Genomic DNA, 16,449 nt, shown 5'->3' on the forward strand with positions numbered 1-16,449 from the left:
GATAAAAACCGCAATTTTTATACGTGTGCATGTAAAACAAATTTCGTTTTAGAAGGGTCTAAAAACAGCACAAACAACATTTTCCAAAAGACCAAAAAAGTGAAAAAAGTATAAATATATATATAGTGTCTAAAAATAACAACAATCAACATTCAATCTATCTAGGCGTGGATCAGTTTGTAAATAAACTGATGCAGTTACTAAATTAAATTATATAAGTGTCTAAGTTAGAATGTAACTTTAACACACTAATGAATGTTATACAATTAGTTGTTATATTTTATATATTATTCACGCAATATTTCGCTAAACAAATTAGCTTCATCGGGCGTGTGCATCTATCTAGTAGGTGAAATCGGATGCATGACAAAAAATATCTTTGTAGCTTGAGCTACACAAAATTTTTGTAAAATTTAACATATTGATTTATTGATGCATGCTCTGTATAAAACATATTTTTGCCGTTTATTGTACATAACATTTTTTTAAATCTAAGCATTCCGTTAGACACTTATGTAACACAGCTCTGTTGAGACTCCTTGAAAATAGGAAAACTGCTTTGGAATAAAACAAAACCAACATGTATGTTGCAACAATACTATGTATATATCGAAAACATTTGACTGTCTACCAGATGAAATTCTTTTAAGTAAATTATATGCCTATAGCCTTTTTCCAGTAGAGCGTAAAAGTAATATCTTTGGTTAGCTTGAATTCATTATGAAGTTATGTAAACTACCATCTTTTAAGAGTAGACAAGTCCGACAGATAACCAATCTATCTGTATGTAGGTCGTGGCTACTTCGAAAGGATGCCATGGTAGTATACCTTTCATAATTCTGACTTCACGTTTCAGCTAGCAATTAAGCAAGCCAACCAACGATATTTACTTTACCTACACACTCAATCCAATCGGTGGTATATAACAATAACTTGGTACGCATGTGGTATGATAACCGTCCAATGTTTCCATTGTGTAGGTATTGTGTGCATGTATGTTTTTTTTCTGTTTAAGAAAAGTTCAGGAGACCTTAATATAAATATTAACTTGAAATTGAAATACGATTTTTTTTTTTTTTTTTTTTTTTTTTTTTTTGCAAGCAGACTTAATTATTTGATAAAACACTCCTATATAGGTATAGATTGTTTTTCTCAGTAAAATAAACCTAAAACATCGGTTATATATTATTGACTTGCAAGTAAAATAATCGTAAAACATCGGTAATATATTCTTGACTTGCAAATCAATAATTTAACTCATCATTCAAACTTCAATATAACCCTCGAACAAATAATATGAAAATCAAGTTTTTATTGAGAGAAATATAAAAAAAAACAACCAACAACACATTAACGCCTATGCACACGTACCGAAAAAATGTGTAAGTGGATGAAGATGTCATTTGTATCATTTATATTGATTAACTGTCCTGTAAGCATGTGAGGTGTACATATTTCTCTATAAATAATAATAATAAATAAGCTTTATTTAGAGTCGGCAAGGTATACACACATAGACAAACATAAGCTCTAATGAGCTTTTAACCGACATATGAGACATATTTGACCATACAACATTTATAACAATACAACACATAATATAATACACATGCAATAAATTTCACAGAACAAAAATAAAGCACTAAAAAAGGAATATAAGCACAAGCTAGGTATTAAAGCTAAAAGCATATAAGTGTAAACTATGCATAAAAGCTGGCAAAATGCATAGCATAAACATTTGAAAAATGGGGTATGATCTAGATGGTCTGTGTAAATATCTATGACCCGGTGCTTGTTATTCATTCCTAATCCAAAATAACACAAATTAGACATAAAGTTTTATCAAAGTAACTAATATAACAATACTTCTTCTTTTGTTACAGAAAACCATCAACGTACTGATGTTTACTTTCCGGCGCATGCCTGGTAAATGTTTTTTAATAAATTTATGTTGATAATTTTTGTCAAAATATAAATTAACAAAATATTTTCTTATTCAAAGTTGTTTTTGGTCATATATTTTCGTATTTTCAATTTTTACAATTTTTCTTTGTTTTTTGTTTTTAATTTATACAATTTTTTATTTAGTTTTTAAATATTACATTTTTTATTTTTAGTTTTTTGGTATAAGATAAAAACAAGAGTATCTGTTTATTTCAGATGAGGGTAAGTATCAAGGAGCACGTCGTGTGTGAGTGCATCCTTGAAGTTTTCTGTAGTACTGTTTTTTGGTAATTTCAGGGGTTAGTTTGTTCCAGTCTTTGATGGTTTGACAGAAGAAAGAAAATTTAAAGCTGTCTTTATTGCAATGAATTTGTCTGTAGGATTCTTTATTGGTGGATCTTGTAGTAGACTGACTCTGTTGTAATACATTTTGCGATGGAATGGCTATCTTTTCATTTACAATTTTGTGGAACATTATAAGCCTTGTTCGTAGTCGGCGTTCTTGTAATGTTTGCCATTTCATGGTATCTAGCATCTCAGACACACTGCTGGTGTTGTGATGTCTATTGCACACATACCTTGCTGCCCGTCTTTGTACTTTTTCCAGTGATTTTATATTTTCGTTTGTAAATGGGTCCCATACAGTACAACAGTATTCCAACTTTGGTCTTATGAGTGTTTGGTACGCTCTTTCTTTAATTGTTTGCGATTGGACTTTAAGGTTTCTTCTGATGAAACCTAAGGATTTATTTGCTTTTGCAGCAGTTTGTTGGATGTGGGTGTTCCATTTTAGGTCTGCTGAGATGGTGATGCCTAAGTATTTTGCATGTTTTACAGATTCTAAGATGTGTCCATACATGTTATAATAAAAGTGGATGGGATTTCTTTTTGTTGTTATATTCATGATGTTACACTTGTCTGGATGGAAAGACATAAGTCAATCTTTTTCCCATTGTATGGCAGCTTCTAGGTCTTCTTGAAGCTTGAGGCAGTCGTTTTGAGTTTTAATTTGTCGGTAGATTATACTGTCATCTGCAAAGAATCTGATTTTGCTATGTTGGATGTAATCTGGGAGGTCATTTATGTAAATTAAGAATAGTATCGGTCCTAGCACTGTACCCTGTGGGACTCCTGATGAGACTGGTATTTTTGAAGATGACATGTTTTCTAAAAGTACTGTTTGTGTTCTGTTTGAAAGAAAGGAATCTACCCAGTTAATGATTTGATCTGATATGCCAAAGTATTTCATTTTGTATAGTAATCTTTTGTGTGGTACCTTGTCGAAAGCTTTAGCAAAATCCATGATAATAAGATCTGTTTGTATGTTCTTGTCGTTGTTTTGGAATAATTCATGTATCAGTGAGATGATTTGTGATTCACATGATCGTTTTGCCCTAAATCCATGTTGTAATTCATATAGAGTGTTGCTTGTTTCTAAGTGATTCATCATGCTGCTTGCAAAGATATGTTCGAGTAGTTTACAAGCTATGCATGTTAAGGATATAGGCCTATAGTTGCCTGGATTGTGTTTATCCCCTTTTTTGAATACAGGTGTGACATTTGCGTGGTTCCAGTCAGATGGTACTTTGCCTGTTTGTAGTGATCTTGTAAATATTAAAGTGAGGATATCTGTACATATTTCGATGTTTTGTTTTAGTACTTTGCCTGCGATGGTGTCAGGACCAGTTGCTTTATTCGGGTTTATGTTTTTGATTAGCTTGTAAACACCATCCCTAGATATTCTAATGGGTTCCATTATAGGGTGTTTACTAGGACCTTTGTCTGGAATGTTAGTGTTTGCTTCAGATGTAAAAGCAGACTGAAATTGTTTGTTAAGTATATTTGCTTTCTCAGATGGACTTGAGTGCAGTGTACCTTCACTTCGCAGAGGAGCTATGCCGGTGTTTTCGTTTTTCTGGCTTTTAATGTAGGTGTACAGTTTTTTAGGCGTATTATTGAAGCATGTTTGATCTGGCTCCTTTATTTCAATATCGAAAATCATGTTTTCTATGTATTGCCAGTACGAGTTTCTCATTTCTTTCTGGAGCATGGTTTTTATCTCTTGGTATTGTTTTTTATACTTAGGATTTTTCTTTTTCTTTTTGTATAATTTGTTTTTCTTGTTGATGAGCTTTTTAAGTTGGTAATTTACCCAAGGTAGTTTCGATTTGTTACCAATGCTTTTTGTTGGAATATTCTTGGTAATAGACTTTTGGATGTTGGTTTTGAACGTGTTCCAAAGTTCATCAAGATTTAATTTATCTTGATCTTGTTTAAGTTCTTTGTATGTTTCAGTGAAATCTTTTTCTATTTGCTCCCAATTTGCCTTTTTGTACTGAAGTACTTTATGAGCCTGTTGTTTATTTTGTGGCAGAGTTAAGTTTATTTCACTGTAGACAATGTCATGATCACTTGCTCCGATTGGTGGTAATGTTTCGACTCTATTAACAAATGATGGATTGGTCATACACAAAAGATCTAGGGTTGTGTCGTTTCTGGTGTTCTTGTTTATGACCTGTGTTAAATTGTTGTCATTTAATATATCGAGGAGTTGTTGGTGTAGTGATGCATCAGGTTTACTAGGTATGACTGCTGGTGTGTTCCAGTCTATGTGGCCAAGGTTGAAATCGCCACTTACCCAGATATTTGAGTTTGTTTTCTTACATAGAACTCTGTTGAGTGAGATACCAAGTTGTTCTAGGGATTCTCCTTTATCTAATAACAATTGTTAATCAGACTGTTAAAGTTCGGTGTAAGCAATATGATTAAAAATTGTTATTGTTATATTACATGACGGCTATAACTTTAATAAATGATTTGATTTATAAATCGGGTTCTACATATTTATTTTAGCAGTAATATAGGGTCTCACTAATTAGCGACAACAAGCGTCAAGAAGCGACAACAAGCGTCAACAAGCGACAAGAAGCGACAACAAGAATTATTTTAGCGACAACAAGAGACAAGAAGACTATTTAGCGACAAGAACACATTTTTTTTTATTAGATATAAAGAAATTTGTATTTAATGGTTTTTTTTTTAAATATACGAGCAGATATGTCTAATTAAAATGTTTTATTATATTGGTAGATGAAGAAATTTAACATTTGTGAAGAAGAAAGAGATTGAGCTTCTTTTTTTTTATTTTTAAATATGAAGAATGTGTATAAGATGATGCACAGGGGGGGGGGGTCACTTCCTATTATTTGGTATACGGGGATGTGCCAAAAATATGGGTCATAATTTTGCGAGATTTTATATAAAAATGACCCTCTTTTTAATGACATCCTATATTAAAATGCATTTACGTTTGATAATTGTATATTCATAGATTTGGGATATGATCTACATATCATATATAAATATGCTATTGATATGTGCACCAAACGATGTCAATTCATATATAAAAACTTAAGGGTAGCTGGTATATTTATGAATTATGAGTGATGATGAGTTAGTGCTTATATAAGGATGGGTCAAATATTGTATATAAGTATATGTCATTCTTTCTTAAATATTTATATAACTATAGGTACTGAATTTCAGTGAATGTTATATTAAAATGGGTACGTTTTTTGAGACAAAAATGGCACACCCCTACCAAAAAAATATCGAAGTTACCCCTCCCCGTGAGATAATGTATGTATCTGTTTTCATCAACGTCAAAGTATGAATAAACGAATGGCGATATATATGGAGCGGGCATAATGGAATATAATATTTTGATTCTAACAGTATAATTCATTGTTTTAAAAAACAAATTATAAGATAAATAATATATTCTTTTAATATTTATTGCAATAATTTATTTTAATTAAAAAAAAATGTTTTCTTGTCGCTAAATAGTTTCTTGTCGCTTGTTGTCGCTAAAATAATTCTTGTTGTCGCTTCTTGTCGCTTGTTGACGCTTGTTGTCGCTAAAATTGTTGTTGTCGCTAATTAGTGAGACCGGTAATATATAAACAAATGTTTCTCAAGTAGTATTTGAACGCGGTTCAAAATTAAAGGGAAGTAATCCATGTTGCTTTGACATTGAAAACTTGGAAAAGCAGCAACATGAGCCACTTTCCCAAATACATGAGAACTGGTTACTACAGAAAGGGAACATCAAGTAAGCAGTTTAAAGAGTTTGATCTCAATTCCATAAACGCATAGTGATAAATATGAAGCAGGTGTTACAACTTACATTAAACTGTTAAAATTAGAAAATTGTGTATTTTTTTCATCACACTCACAGACGAACCCTCACAGACACTATACGTATCTGTATCTTTTGTTCGCCTCAATAATCAGGGGATCTCCTGTAGTTGGTGATCGCAATATTGGTATACCAGTATTGTCCACAATACTGGTATAAAAATTTTGTACCAGTATTGTATTCCAGAGATGTACCAGTATTGTGCTTTTTTTTGAATAAAAAATATAGGTAATTAATCTTTTTACTGTCAGAATTCTGGTCTAGTATTTGTACCAGTAGATATAATCAGGTTATAGGAGATCAGTTATTTCCATTAAAAGTATAATATATATAAAAATCTTGTTTTTTCTACACTATGAAAAAATACAAGAATTATACATTTGATATAAAAGTAGCTGCGGAACCGTAGTCAAAAAATAACATAAGGACCTAAGAGCTACGGTTCCGCAGCTAATATAAAAGATGATAAAAAAGAAAGAAAGAGTCGTATGTTCATTTGCAGTATGCAATTAGAAATGGGAATTAATAATTTTAGAAATACATAAACATGAAAATGCTGATGATTTGTAACCCTTATATATTTAAAACTATTTTTAGATTTTGAAATGTTCAACAGCAGGTATGAAATGAGAGGAAACGATGAAAGTCCGTTGGAAAGGGACGATAAATGGCTGACCCGTGTTAAGAGAGAGCCATATATCTTGCACTTTAAAGACATCCTTGTAGATTTCGAAAAAGAGTAGGCTAATGCCGCTACAAGGCAGCACTTGCACCCGCAAAATGGAAAGGGATTAATATAAGTTGCAAAACTTGTTTCCCAATCCACTATAAATAAATATGTTTAATCTAATGAGCAAAAATAAAAAAAAACAACAAAAAACAGGAGATAAAATATAAAGAAAAAGGAACAATTGGCAAAAACAAAAACAATGATAGGAAAGGTATTATTGGCCTAAAAGTTAAAGGTTAAAAAAAAATCACATAAATCACCATGATGAAGAGGCAAGGGGATTTGTCCATACATATATGCATTTTTCATTTGATTAAACAGTTAAAATGAAATAATTTTCACAAAGAGTAATGTTTTATGTTTTTTCCTTGTACATTTGTGTAGTGGATATTTATAGCAGTTGTTTTTTTCCCCCACAGTATTACAAGAATTGAAAAAGAGCTTCACATATAATTGGGAATGGCAGATGGCTTTTACAGTCTTTGGACTTAGTAAGTTTTTATTTAAGTAGCTACCAAATATTGACATCAATGTAAAATTACATAAACCTTTCAGATTTGTTTTCATGGCATCTTCACATTCAGTTCCTCAGAAAGAAAAAATCATATTACATGTTACAAACATACTTGGTCATTTCTTTTTCATTAATTGTCATTTTTGTTTCAGAAATACCAAGAACACCAACTTAGGAAAAGTCCATAATTAAGAATTATTAATTTAGTCAGATTTTGATTGTTTCTATACTTCAGATTTCTGGTGAAATCCCATGCTTTTTGGGTTTTGAAATATGTATCTTAATAGGTTCAATTCTAATTATATTGAAATCAGATATCAATCAAGGTATAGGGAGACAGATTTATAAAAGTTTTTCCAAACTTTGTTTCCGAATCCTATATTTGAACGTTATGTTATATTGTAATATATATATATCTTGTAATTTTTCATTAATAAATACTGTTTAAACTAAGGTATAGCATATTATTAATGTCAGATTTCTTCATGTTTTATGTTCATTACTTATGCTAATTTTTGCTTATAATTGCAGCTTTTCTTAGTATACCTTTAATTAACCGTAGATTTGAAAGTAGGAAAGCCCTTATGTACCAGTACAAAACTGAGTATACAGGTGAGTTATTTTATATAAGAAATTTGTTGTAGGGTTCTTATATTGTGAAAGTAACAAAAGTTTTCCACAATATCAATTGCAGTTAAACTTTTGTTAGTTTAATTGTCCTATTGAAGAAATACAATGCCAATAGCTATTGTTCTCTGTGTAATTTATTCACTGGGACCTTTTAATTTAACTTGAATACCACAGGTTGTCCCTGTATGTGACGATAAAGAGATTTCTGCAATTAAATGCAAAATGTATCTCTTGATATTCAGGCTTGTTTACAATAGAAGAATATATGTGGAAATTTAAAATGTGTTTTTATGCCCCCGCCATAGCAAGGGGGCATTAAGTTTTACCACTGTCCGTCTGTACATACGTGCCAAAACTGGTTTCTGTTCTCTAACTTTAGTTTGCTTCAAACAAACTTATACAAAATGCCTTTTACCACAAAACACAGATCAAGTTTGAATTTTTGTGGCGTCACATTTAGCGTTGAGTAATGCCCCTTTACAAATGAAAAAAATGCTGATTTTTTTGTTTCCGTTTCCCAACTTTAGTTTACTTCAACCACAATACCTATTACCTCAAAAAAACTGATCAAGTTTGAAATTGATGGTGTCACTTCTACAGTTCTACAGTTATGCTCCTTCACAAGTGAAAATATAGGAATCTTATATCTTTTCTAAAAAAATACTTTTAGAATTGGAGTTTGAGTCAACCACAATTATTGACAAAGGAAGATAACTCCAATTTTTTTACGACCGCAATCGTATATTGGTATCACATCATTGCGTCGTCTGAAGACTGATGGTTTCTGGATAATAACTTAAGTATAAGTGAATAGAAATCAATAAAATTTTAACACAAAAGGAAGGTTGGGATTGATTTTGGGGGTTATGGTCCCAATGGTTTAGGAATTAAGGGCCAAAAAGGGGCTGTTTCAATTTTTTTTCTTTAAATTTCTCAAATTCCAAATTTTTGAAAAGTTAAAAGAAGAAATCTTTAATTGCACAATATTGCACAATATATTTGTAAGATCTTGACTTTTGTTTTGTGTCAGAAACTCGGAAAAAATTTGATCGCAATCCAAATTCAGAGCTTTATCAAGCTTGAATGTTGTGTCCATACTTGCTCCAACTGTTCAGGGTTCGACCTGTGCGGTCGTATACAGCTGTGCCCTGTTGAGCATCTGGTTAAAATTAATTTTAACAATTACATCAACTACAATCAATGCTTAATACAACACAATGTTCACTGAAAAAATTAAAAGAACTGATATTTTTATTAGTTGTTAGTGGCTTTGAACTAGCTGTCAGATAACTGCGAGTACTCTCAGATCTGTTCATTGTGTTTTTTGTGTCAGGATGTATAAGTACCCGGCCACGTCCTTGTATTTTTGTCCATCTGATCAGTTTAGCCTTTTTCAACAGATTTTTATAGTTCGTTCTTATGTTGTACTGTTATACCACTGTCCCAGGTTAGAGGAGGGTTGGGATCCCGCTAACATGTTTAATCCCGCCACATTATTTATGTATGTGTCTGTCCCAAGTCAGGAGCCTGTAATTCAGTGGTTGTCGTTTGTTTATGTGTTACATATTTGTTTTTCATTCATTTTTTCATATAAATAAGGCCGTTAGTTTTCTCGTTTGAATCGTTTTACATTGTCTTATCAGGGTCTTTTAAAGCTGACTATGCGGTATGGCCCATACTGTATGGGCTTTGCTCATTGTTGAAGGCCGTATGGTGACCTATAGTTGTTAATATCTGTGTCATTTTGGTCTCTTGTGGACAGTTGTCTCATTGGCAATCATACCACATCTTCTTTTTTATATTAACCCATCGTTGCTTACAAGTACTTTGATTAATGTTCTTTATTTTTGTCCCTTTATAACCTCATATAATATTTTGTTTCTGTTCTCTAACTTGAGTTTGTCTCAACAAAGTTTAAGGAAAAGTCTATATAATGCTTATTACCACTTAACCCAGTTCAAGTTTAAATTTTGTAAGCATCACTTTTACAGTTATTGAGTTACTGTGTAGCAGGTTATTTTCATGGGGTGCAAATTTTTGCTTATTTTCATGGATAGAACAATATCGCCAAAATAAATTCTGTTATATAAATAATTAAAGGTGTTCATACAGAGGTATTAACAAAAGTTTTTAATCCGCCAAAATGCCAAAATATTTTTATACCTTGATCAATGAAAATTGCGAAATTTTACACCTGCGAAAATAACCTGCTATACGGTATGTTCCTTTATAATGTAATATGCTAGCGGGGGCATCATCTGTGTCCCTATGGACACATTCCCCATTTATTTTTTCTTGTTTTTTGCTCTGGATAGTTGCTGTCTCATTGATGTCTTCCTTTCATTTCTGTCAATTAATATCACTAAATCAAAGAGCAATTAATGAAGGTTTTAATAAAAGTTATTAGCTGTATTGATAGCATCAAATACGGCACAACATCGTCATGTGTTGTTAAAAACATTACTGTTGGGTCAATATTCTAAGCACGAACTCAAAGTTGTACACTTGAGTTCTTAACTGGAAGAATTGGCATGTCTAGATCAATTGGTTTATTCATGATAATTTAATAGAACAAGCATTTTTAATTGGAGGACTCCATATTTTCTGTCATTGTTTCTAAGTAGATGAAAATACCAGTATCAACTCACTAATCTGAGTGTGATCTTGTATTTATTCAATATTAAAAAGGTATTTTCAATCTGTTCAATACACTGATTTTATGATAAAATGTTGATTAAAAAAAAAATGTTAGCACTACATTGAGGGATCAAGATATTTTCTTAAGTTGGGGCCCACTGACTGCCTAAGACATTATGTTTTTCTTCCTGTTTACAATGTTTATTTCCGGTAAATTATAATACAGTAAACTTAATGTCAAATATTGAGAGAAAATATGGAAACCTGAATTCAAAAAACTAATTAACAAATACCACAGCATATCCTGATAACCAGGCTATTAGTAGACAAAACAAAACCTGGCATTACTATTTACATTCCTCCTAGTTAAAAAAAGGTTTTGCACCTACCACAAACAAACATTTTTTGCATCTTTTACATTGAACCAATGTTATTTCAACTGATTGGGCTGAGCTTACTTTTTAATTTGCATTAAGAACAGTCTATTCGAAGATGTGTGCGATAAGGATGATTGCCGTTATAATTATTGTAGATTTCTAATCACCTTTCAGTGTCACCAAACAGATATACAAAAGAACTGAGTGCATGATATGGGAAAAACTGGAAAATTCATTGATGAAATTATCCAAAAACTCCTGTCTATAGATGGACTGATCTTATAATAAGCAACCCGGTTAAACTCTGCCAAGTCAAGTGAAATAAATCAAGTAATACCACTAACAAAAAGATTCATGTTTGCATTGATATGTTCTTTAATCTTTTAACATACCCGTACTTTAGTTTCTTAACATTAATCTATGTTGTTATATCTTTTTACAGTGTTAAGAGACACAGAATTAGATCCTACAATGCTTGCAGGCTATAATGCAGATGAAGTAGAGGCAGCAAAGAAGAGGACAGGACTTTATAATGATAAATAAATGATTAACATGTATATATACTTTGTGGGTTAAAAGTATAAGTTAAGTTCGTTTCCAATCTGTGTACAATTAAAAATAAATGTTATCTTGTGTCAAGAAATTGTATTCAGTTTATTTGAAGTTGACGGCCATACAACCCGATATAGACAGACAGCGAGCACGCACGTGCCATTGGATTTTTCTGTTTGATTTCATTTTTCAAAAATATGTCAATAATCGTTCTTGATATAACCTTTTATCAGAAGTCGGTATAGAAATTGCAGAAATGTCAGCTTTGTGGTAGTCTTCGATATAAACATTGCCGAAATTTTAATATAGCATCAGTCATTGCTTAGAGACTAGTCTTTAGAAATTTTAGCTGTGTTTCAGTCTGCAATTATAATTTTAACTAGGTTAAATACCAATAAGTAAATGAGAGGGACGAAAGATACCAGAGGGAGAGTCAAACTCATAGATAGAAAATAAACTGACGTCAAGGCTAAAAATAGAAGGACAAACAGACAAATAATAGTACAGAAGACACAACATAGAAAACTAAAGACTTAGCAACATGAACCTTTCCAAAAACTGTGGGTGATCTCAGGTTCTCCGGAAGGGTAAGCAGATCCGGCTTCACATGTGGCACCCGTCGTGTTGCTTATTTTATTACAAATGCGGTAGGTCACATTCGTGAAAAGGGAAAGGGTATTGTAGTTACGACATAAGGAACATATCCGATATCATCTATGAAATGCTTATTCCATAATGGTCAACCAACTCGTGATGGCGTCCGTAAAATTTACGAAGGAATGATTTCAACTTCACCATTTGGACCTCTTGGTTTAATAGCTTCCTTGTGAGTAGCAATGCTCTATCTAGGAAATTATGACTATAGGAAATACAAGCACGGAAATATCGTATCAATTAGGGGATATATACTCAGCATGCAGGCGCTACAGGAATGTTGCTACATAGAAATGGAAAATTCCCAATCAGGAAGCTGAAATCATCTCTTTTGTCATAAAGTTTTGTTTTCAACCGACCCTCATTGTCAATTTCTAGATGTAAGTCAAGATTTGAGGCAGACTTAGCTGTATCTGTAGTAACCTTTATCTCCAGTTACATCATTTCAATTAGTGTGACATAATCTCGTTTTTAGGTCCACTCTATGAATTTTACGTGTATACTTACAGCTTATTGTCACCATAGGATGTTCCTATGTATCAATAAACATAAAGATCATAAACGGAATTCTCAACAGGCTCTAAAGAGCCTGTGTCGCTCACCTTGGGCTATGTGCATATTAATCTGATTCTCTAATGGTATGCACAACAATCAGCTGAAGGTATGGTGACTCTGTACTCTTTGATACTGGTAAAGGTAATGTCTCTATAGCATAGACAAGCTCTGACTCAGATATATCACTGATTGGTTGATCATCACTTAATGTACATTTAAATCCATCCTCTTGAATCTGACACAGGACAAGCTGAAGTATAACACACATGCATACATACACTATTATCAGTTAAATGAACTTCTGCAGGTCAATATAAACTAGAGGCTCTTTAGAGCCTGTGTCGAGCACCTTGGTCTATGTAAATATTAAACAAAGGAAATAGATGGATTCATGACAAAATTGGGTTTTGGTGATGTTAATGTGTTTGTAGATATTCCTTTACTGAACACTCTTGCTGTTAACAATATATCTATCTATAAATAATGCACTTTGCCCAGTAGTTACAGAAAAAAACATTTTGTAAAAATTTACCAAAATTTACTAAATTACTGAAAATGATTAAAAATTGACTATAAAGGACAATAACTCCCCATTTTGCTCATCGAAACTTATTTGTAGGTCTTACTTTGCTGTACATTGCTGCTGTTTACAGTTTATCTCTATCTATAATAATATTCAAGCTAATAACTAAAAATGTCGCAATTTCCTCAAGATTACTAATTTAGGGGTAGCAACCCAACAACCAGTTGTCTGATTCATCTGAAAATTTCAGGGCAGATGATAGATGCTAACCTGATTCACAATTTTACCCCTTGTCAGATTTGCTCTAAATGCTTTTATTTCAGAGTTATAAGCCAAAATCTACATTTTATCCCTATGTTCTATTTTTAGTAGTGTTGTCAACGGTTAACCGGTTAACCGGTTAACCGTTCGAACGACAGAATACCGAATACCAAAATCGCTAACCGGTTAACCGGACTTTTTTCAATTTTGGTAGATTTGATATATTTGTATAGAAATCATTAAATAGTTATGTTTTATCTAAAAATTGTCGTCGTGTTAATTAATTAGACAGATCAATTATCCAGTATATTGATTGTTATTGTTAATCCTAAAAACATAAAATTAATTAGAACTTGTCTCTCAGCTTGGGGCAGGATCTTAAAGAAACATAATTAGTTTACATGTTTTTTTAACAGTAACTTTAAATCAGTAATGCGATTAAATTTTATGATTTACTTCATAAGTTCGTTTTTAATCTATTTTTGTGTAGACCTACATCTAAATGTGCAACCTCCGTCGTGCAAGGCGTACTCTTACTTGAAACGAATTGCTTAATAAAAAATTGTGAAATGCAAACCAATGTGAATGTTCTCAATGAATACGTGATAGTACGAGTAACATGCTTAAAGAAACAAGCAAACAAAGCAAAGAAACAGGTCGTACGGTGACTTATAGTTGTTAATTTCTGTGTCATTTTGGTCTCTTGTGGAAAATTGTCTCATTGGCAATGATGCCACATCTTCTTTTTTATAATTAATCATTTCAAATTGAAACACTCCACATTATTTTCGGAGACAACAAGAGAAAAGAACAGAATAATCGGTTTCAGACATATTCAATCTAGATATAGAAGTTTTATTTTATTTTTCAATCTTAAATTGGTACAGACGCTATAGTTATAATGCCAAAAGGAGAATTTTAAATTTTAAAAGCGTAAATTTATGACTTGAATGAAAGGTTGTCAAATTGACACTCATACTACATCTTATATCTATGTGTAGGGTACTATTGATAAGGCTTTCAAACCCCAATCTGAACTATACCGGTTAACCGGTTAATCGGTCGAACGATTGTCCGAGTAACCGGTTAGGCATGAGTGTACGATTTGACAACATTTTTTTAGCCATGATGGCCATCTTGGTTGGCTGGCCGGGTCACCGGACACATTTTTTTAAAATAGCTACCCTGATGATGATTGTGGCCAAGTTTGGATAAATTTGGCCTAGCAGTTTCAGAGGAGAAGATTTTTGTTAAAGATAAGAAAAATTGGTAAAAGTAACTATAAAGGGCAATAACTCCTTTTAAAAGGGGTCAACTGACCAATTTGATCATTTGACTTATTTGTAGATCTTACTTTGCTGAACATTATTGCTGTTTACAGTTTATCTCTATCTATAATAATATTCAAGATAATGACCAAAAATAGCAAAATTTCCTTAAGATTACCAATTCAGGGGCAGCAACCCAACAGCCGGTTGTCAGATTCATCTGAATATTTCAGGGCAGATAGATCCTAACTTGATAAACAATTTTACCCCATGGCAAATTAGCTCTAAATGCTTTGGTTTCAAAGTTATAAGCCAAAATCTACATTTTATCCCTATGTTCTATTTTTAGCCATGACGGCCATCTTGGTTGCCCCAATGATGATTGTGGCCAAGTTTTGTTAAATTTAGCCCTTTAATTTCAGAGGAGAATATTTTTGCAGAAGTTAACAGACGACGCCGGACGACGACGACGGACGCCAAGTGATGAGAAAAGCTCACTTGGACCTTCGGGCCAGGTGGGCTAGAAAATTAGATATATGAACAGATATATTGATTTTACCAACTTATCTAGTATGTTTAATGACTTTGTCATTCAAAACTTCAAAGTTACACCTCCCTTAGGGAGCTACCATTTGATTTTTATGGGGGGCTAGGATGAAATTTGAAAAAAATAGGCAGGACAGGAGTTTTGAGTAAAATAAAAAGGCAGGATGAGACACTTGCAAAAAAAAAAAGTCAGGACTACAATTTAGGTAATAAAAAGTCGGGATAAACTAAAGAAAAAAAAGCAGGACCGAACAGAGTGAAAAACAAAAAGGCAGAACAGAGATTACAGCTAAAAAAAAATGCAGGACAAAATTTTTCATCCTAGCCCCCCCCCCCCCCCCCCCCCCCCCCCCCCCCCCCCCCCCCCCCCCCCCCCTAAAAATCAAATGGTAGCTCCCTTATTTTGGTTACACTTAATTTCCTATTATTCCATGTACGTATCGAAAAAAAACAGCCGATTTTTTTATTTTTCAATTATAAGTCAGAAACATCAGACGTCAGTTGAAAAAATATTACTCCTCAAACCTGCGGTGGTGAATCGTCAAACGTTTAGATAGTATCCATATGGCCATGCTATTACGGGTAACCTCAATATACTTGTAGTTCATGACCGAAAGGCTAGAAACTTTTGGAAAATGAAACCAAATTATTGCCCTCCATCTAAAATAGATTGGTACAAACAGTGTCGTCAGGCACAGGCACTTGTCTCAGAAAAAAATTTCCGATATACCTTAATAAAACATGGCACTTGTCTCAGAATTTTTTTTCCTGTATACCTTAATATAACATGTTATATTAAGGTATATAGGAATTTTTTTGTTATATTAAGGTATATAGGAATTTTTTTTTGTTATATTAAGGTATATAGGAAATTTTTTTCTGAGACAAGTGCCTGTGTCGTCAGTTCATAAAAGACTCTCTTTCATTGTGTTACAAAATTGTCGGAAACGGGAAAAATCTTATTTTTTTAAAATGTATGAATGTTGTGGATATTGGTTATAAATCACATTTTGAAAATAAAACTTCTGTTTCATTTGGTATCTTGTGGAGAGTTGTTTCA

The 16,449-nt window shown here is 32.6% G+C and overlaps 2 protein-coding genes across 3 annotated transcripts; one reads left to right on the forward strand and one right to left on the reverse strand.

The window, feature by feature from the left end:
• Positions 1-2,173: 2,173 nt before the first annotated feature.
• Positions 2,174-2,803, reverse strand: LOC139489901 (uncharacterized protein B0403.1-like). The gene has a single exon (XM_071276748.1). It carries the CDS (start codon positions 2,801-2,803, stop codon positions 2,174-2,176), a length of 630 nt encoding a protein of 209 aa, XP_071132849.1.
• A 3,094-nt stretch (positions 2,804-5,897) lies between these two features.
• LOC139488040 (uncharacterized) lies at positions 5,898-11,673 on the forward strand. Of its 2 annotated transcripts, XM_071273354.1 has the most exons (4): positions 5,898-6,055; positions 7,292-7,363; positions 7,918-7,998; positions 11,473-11,673. In XM_071273354.1, exons 1-4 carry the CDS (start codon positions 6,001-6,003, stop codon positions 11,571-11,573), a joined length of 309 nt encoding a protein of 102 aa, XP_071129455.1. In that variant the 5' UTR covers positions 5,898-6,000; the 3' UTR covers positions 11,574-11,673. The 2 variants fall into 2 exon arrangements, with proteins under 2 accessions (XP_071129455.1, XP_071129456.1); XM_071273355.1 differs by lacking the exon at positions 7,292-7,363 and having other exon boundaries at positions 5,936-6,055.
• The last annotated feature ends 4,776 nt before the right edge of the window (positions 11,674-16,449 follow it).

Source organism: Mytilus edulis, chromosome 9, assembly GCF_963676685.1.
Source record: "Mytilus edulis chromosome 9, xbMytEdul2.2, whole genome shotgun sequence".
Lineage (NCBI taxonomy): Eukaryota > Metazoa > Mollusca > Bivalvia > Mytilida > Mytilidae > Mytilus > Mytilus edulis.

Coding starts and splice junctions, on each gene's coding strand:
- LOC139489901 (XM_071276748.1), bottom strand. CDS start 2,803: ATGTATGGACACATCTTAGAATCTGTAAAACATGCAAAATACTTAGGC.
- LOC139488040 (XM_071273354.1), top strand. CDS start 6,001: ATGAGCCACTTTCCCAAATACATGAGAACTGGTTACTACAGAAAGGGA. Junction 6,056..7,291: donor CTACAGAAAGGGAACATCAA/GTAAGCAGTTTA, acceptor TTTCCCCCACAG/TATTACAAGAATTGAAAAAG. Junction 7,999..11,472: donor GTACAAAACTGAGTATACAG/GTGAGTTATTTT, acceptor ATCTTTTTACAG/TGTTAAGAGACACAGAATTA.